At 52.4% G+C, this 5,404-nt stretch overlaps 1 protein-coding gene across 1 annotated transcript; it reads left to right on the forward strand.

The window, feature by feature from the left end:
* Positions 1–2,501: 2,501 nt before the first annotated feature.
* LOC123184452 (probable cystathionine gamma-synthase 2) lies at positions 2,502–4,580 on the forward strand. The gene is made up of 5 exons (XM_044596562.1): positions 2,502–3,210; positions 3,302–3,505; positions 3,638–3,724; positions 3,829–4,151; positions 4,260–4,580. The coding sequence occupies exons 1-5, from the start codon at positions 2,566–2,568 to the stop codon at positions 4,381–4,383; spliced, it is 1,383 nt and encodes a 460-aa protein (XP_044452497.1). The 5' UTR covers positions 2,502–2,565; the 3' UTR covers positions 4,384–4,580.
* The last annotated feature ends 824 nt before the right edge of the window (positions 4,581–5,404 follow it).

Raw genomic sequence — 5,404 nt, forward strand, 5'->3', positions numbered from 1 at the left:
CTTGTCCATCGTGGTTGGCGCGGGGCAGCCAGATCGGGCGGGGCGCCGGACTAGCGTGGGGCCAGGCGGCGCGGTAGCCGGGTTTCTTGGCTACGTCGTGCGTGGCACGGCGGCGGCGGCGGCCTGCTCGCAGCATGGTGACGGCTGCGTGGTGGGCAAGATCGATGGTCGCGGGCGCTGCCGGGTTTAGATCAGATCCAATCTGGGTCTTGGGCTTGAACGCCGTCAGCCTCCGCGGAGTGGTGGTGGTTGTCGCTGACCACGCCGGATTGCTGGATTCGACGCCTGGAGATCTACGATGGATTCTTCTCGATCCTCGTTCATGGTTGGTTGAACCCCATGGCTCTCTCATCTCTGTAGGTTCTGGTTCGTGGTCCGTTGCCGGATCCGGAGACGACAGAGTTTTGGTGGTATAGGATGGGGACTGGAGGAAATTTTGATCGGTTTGTTCGGTCCGGCGTCGGCGATGTCTCTCGGCGCTCTTACCCTCCGTGGAGGCGATGTCGAGGTCTCTCCTATCCACCACCGAACCCCTCCCGGACGAAAGTTCGGTGGCAGCGTCCTTTCCGTCGTACCCTCGATGGAGGCGCCGTCTTGGGAGGTTCTACTGTTCGGCAGAGAGATGATGTGGGTGATGGACCTTGGCTTCACCTTGAGTAAGACAAAGCCAAAACCGTTGGCAGTTTCCCTAATGGAAATCGACTGGAACAAACACGTCTTGTTTCACAAAAATAAAAGTGTGCAAAGGTACCTAGCACCAGTATCAGCTGAGTATATGCATACTTTGATTTCCATTTGATGTGACCCATTCTGTATAAAACGTACTGAGAATTGAGACCTCTCCTCCTCTGCCTTCCCCGCCTCCCGCGCCGCATCTACGCGGGTGCCACCCCTCCCACCCCCCGCCAGCCACCGCGCCACTGCGGACATTCCATTGGCTCCGACGCAGTCCCTGACCACCAGGATTTGTGCCTCCTTGGCCCATCCACGGCGCACTACCGGTAGATCTGCGGCTACCACCGCCGGCGACTATGCCTTGCCATTGATTGGCCGTGTATCGGAACGCACTGCCCCGGCAAAGCCTCCGCGCCACATAAAGGTATTGACTCCGCCTCTAGCAACTCGGATCTCTCCCGCCGGCAGTTCGCCGGCAAAGACACGCCCGCCATCGCCTGGGCTCGGTGCTAGCCCAGTAGCTCGTCCGCTCACCGTTGCCAGTCGTAAAGTGAGATGACTGCCCGCGGTAGGTGGTGCGCCGAGTTTCTACCATGCTGGAACATCCCGGATGGGTGTTCTTCAAGTGCAAAAAAGATGAGGTATGTGCTTCTTTTGAGTCGGTTGTTCACCGGCCGCCAGCAGAATTTTGGTAGCTCAATGTTTGCTCAAATTTGTGTGTAGGATGGATGCAAATTTTGTATTGGGTAGAAGATTACATCGATCTATTGATAGTATGAAATTTGATAGATGTTTGTGCACTCATTGCTAGAATAGAAGCTAGAGATGAGACTAGATGTGAAGCAACGTCGAATTCTTCGGAATCAAAAAAGAAAGAAGTGTGCAAGCTCGAGAAGGCAATAGAGATAATCAACAATGAAGACATAGAGAAAATATTAATCCAACTTGCGGAAGCAGTTATGAAAGTTGGGTATCTTTTAAAGTGTCTAATTATGGTTTTTGTTTTCTTTGGCCTTGCTCTCATAGCGAAGAATTGATGAATTATGTACTCCAATGTATCAGAATGCCGTTGAATGCAATAAAGAAGCAAAAAAAATGTGTTTTGATGGCCGAAAATGAAATGCAAATGGAAGTACTTTTTACTCCGTTATGTATAAGGGATCGGTTAGATCCAGAGAAAACATAGTGGAGTAAAGATACTCTTTTAAGGGTTTACTATGCCGGATACTACGCTATTTTAAGGGGATTGGTTAGAAATGCCCTAAGGGTTATATCCGAAAACCACCTCCAAAACCGTTTTCGATAACGGTGGTTTCATGCCTAGGTTTCCATTTGATGCGCCGCTGTTTCTTCCATGTAGATCCTACCGGACCGCTTTTGTTTTCTTCCATCAAATCTAGCGAGGCATTCGCCAAAGCCCAACCAGACCCATCTTTGTTTAATGATGAGGTCTTGTCCAATCCAACGCAGCATCGATCACAGTACGGCGTTGTAGATGTAAACACGCAGATTTGACCTAAGACTTCCCTTAGATTCGTCGTGGCCCAGGTCTACTGGCACGTTGCAGCTAACTAATCACATGCCTTATTTAGTAGTAGTAGATTAATCATGGATCCACTTGTACATCTTAATTACCACGCGGCTTAATTACACGCCTGCGTGACTGAGCACTGATGCCACATGTGGCATGTGGTAGTGGGACGATATTATATGTAGACTGACACGTAGATATGAATCGACGCGCACAGAGCCAGACTGATCGATCGGCAGTATATATTACCACCATCGTATACACAGATAGCAAGAACACAAACGAGCAGCTGCTAGCTCTGGCTAATCTCTTCGATTCCACCTGTTTTCACTCCTCTTCGTCGACCCCACAAATTACTAATGGCGCGGTCATCTTCTCCTCTCGTCAACAAGGCTTCGCCCATCGAGCAGCGCCGCCTGCTCCGCGCTCGACGTTCATCAAAGCGTGTCACCGCTTTGAGCCCGGAGGCGCTCCTTGATGCCACCCTCCCTGGCGCCGAGCAACCTGTGCCGGTGGTGCAGCAGGATGCCGCCACGGCTCTGAAGCGAGATGCTACTCTCTCAGATGAGACCCTGGCGGTTCACGCCGGGGAGAAGATGGGGAAGAACGGCGCCATGGACACTGACTCGATCGCGACACCTATTGTGAGCGGCACGACGCACTGGTTCAAGAGCTCGGGCGACCTCATCGCGTTCAAGGAAGGCCGGCGCCACAGCTTCGAGTACGGCCGCTACGGCAACCCCACTGTGAAGGTCCTAGAGGACAAGATCAGTGCACTGGAGAGGGCCGAGTCGACGCTTGTCACGTCCTCGGGAATGAACGCCATCGTTGCCACGCTGCTTGCGCTCGTACTGCCCGGTGCCGGCCACGTGGTGACCACGACTGAGTGCTACAGCGAGGCACGCGCCTTCATCCGTGACAAGCTCTCCAAGATGGGCATCAAGGTGACATTCATCGAGCTGAACGACATGGACACGCTCAAGGCCGTTCTTGACCATGGCGACGTAAGTTAATTTCCATAACACATATATGATCAAGGGATCTATGAATGTATGTTGGTCGTTTCTGACTCTGAGATGCTTGGCTATGATGCAGGTGACACTCTTCTACACTGACTGTCCGACGAACCCCCACCTCAAGTGCATCGACATTAAGCTCGTCGCGGAGCTGTGTCACCGCAAAGGGGCTCTAGTGTGCATCGACAGCACCCTCGCCTCGCCCATCAATCAGAAGCCGCTCACCCTCGGGGCCGACATCGTCGTGCACTCTGCCACAAAGTACATTGCCGGCCATCACGACGTGAGTAGCTACCCTAGATCAGATGTATTTTCGTAGATCATACAATTACACTGCCATTTTGCTCCTTTACTTCCATGATCACTAGTAGTGTCAATGTAGTTTAAGACTTCTCATCGTGTCATTCCATTTCAGGTCATTGCAGGATGCATCAGTGGCTCGGATGCGCTCATCTCTAGGATCCGTGCGTGGCATCACGACCTCGGCGGCGCCATTAGTCCGGTATGTAGTATATATTAACTGTAGTACATATGTTAGCACTCATTCTTATTTAAGAAAACTAGATTTTAAAGCTTACCACTTGCACTGCAACTGAATTACTGCAGGACGCAGCCTACATGATCATACGCGGCCTCAAGACGATGGTGCTTCGCGTGGAAACACAAAACAGCACTGCATTGCGCATGGCGCGCTTGCTCGAGAACCATCCCAAGATTGAGCGGGTGTACTACCCTGGACTCATCAGCAGCCCATGGCACCACATCGCCAACAGCCAGATGACCGGTTGCGGTGGCGTCATCAGCTTCAAGGTGGCGTCAGACCTGCACGGCGTCATGAGGTTCATCGACGCATTGGAGATACCCTTCATTGCAACCTCTCTTGGCGGGTGTGAGAGCCTCGTGCAACAGCCGGCGGTCATGTCCTTCTGGTATGTGGCGCTCTAGGGTTTCTCTCGTTTGCAACTTAGAGGACGATTCACTATATATATTTATGGTCGACATTTTGACTTATATTGCATGGATTGTGTATTTATCAGGGGGGAGAATGATGAGGAGAAGGCCAAGAATGGGATCAAGGACAACTTGGTGAGGTTTAGCTTCGGGGTTGAGAAGTTTGAGGATCTCAGGGATGACATTCTCCAAGCCCTAGAGAAGATTTAGGATTATTCTTGATCCTAATTAATAGTGTAACAATTTTGACAAGCTAGCTTTATAGAAACCCTTTTTGTGCATATGGTAGGTAGTCAATTTGTGCTGAAATCCTAAGCAATGGTAATTAGTATGTATTCTTTTATTTCTTGAATGAAGAACATCAAATTTGATGATAAGAAATATGTGCTTCGGGGCGGCGGGGCCATATGTAATTGAAAGAAGTTCAGATAGTACAAAACGTTTCATCCTGTTTCACTATTACAGCCATGTCAATCACTTTTATACAGGTAAAAAACATTGTTTCCCACAATGTGGGCTAATTAACGAAAAAGGGTTGCCCCCCGCTTTGTATTCCAAAGCAACCAACACCGAGTACAAAGATTGCTGTGGCGAGCAACACAACCAGCCAAAAGAAAAGGAAGAAGAAACAAATGCCAACCACGACAGCTCAGCAAAGCGCGGATGACCCGCCACCACGGCGCCCACCGGATACAAACCACCACAGACCGAGGCTCCAAATCGCCGCTTACCAAGCAGCACCTCCAAGAAGGGATGCGACGCTGACGACGTTGCTGCCCGAACGAGTCCTAGGGTTTCCCCTGGCACGCGGAAGGGGGTGGTGGATGGATACCTCCGACACGCTCCAGGAAGGAATGGTGGCACCCACAGGTGTCACCGCATAGGGGCCAAAACCGGCAAGGATTTCTCCCGCACTCCAAACCCAACCGCCCAACCGGACGGAGCCGACCCGCCAAACCGCTGCCACCACCATGCGCCAACGCAGTTGCGCCGCCACCCACACCGCCTCACTACGAACACCACCACGAGGCCAAGAGGACTGGAGAGAAGCGCACCATGACGGGAGCGGCAACCCCGAAGCCGAGCGGGAGGGAACCACGTCCACTGTCGTCGTGCGGGAGGCCCGTGCCTATGGCACCGTTGCGGTCGCCGTCCGGACGCGGCAGCGGGGCATGCCGGGCCACCCCTGGCCCAGCCAGGCCCCGAAGCGGGCCCGTTAAGCCCCGCCGGC

This window comes from Triticum aestivum, chromosome 2A (assembly GCF_018294505.1).
Source record: "Triticum aestivum cultivar Chinese Spring chromosome 2A, IWGSC CS RefSeq v2.1, whole genome shotgun sequence".
Classification (NCBI taxonomy): Eukaryota; Viridiplantae; Streptophyta; class Magnoliopsida; order Poales; family Poaceae; genus Triticum; species Triticum aestivum.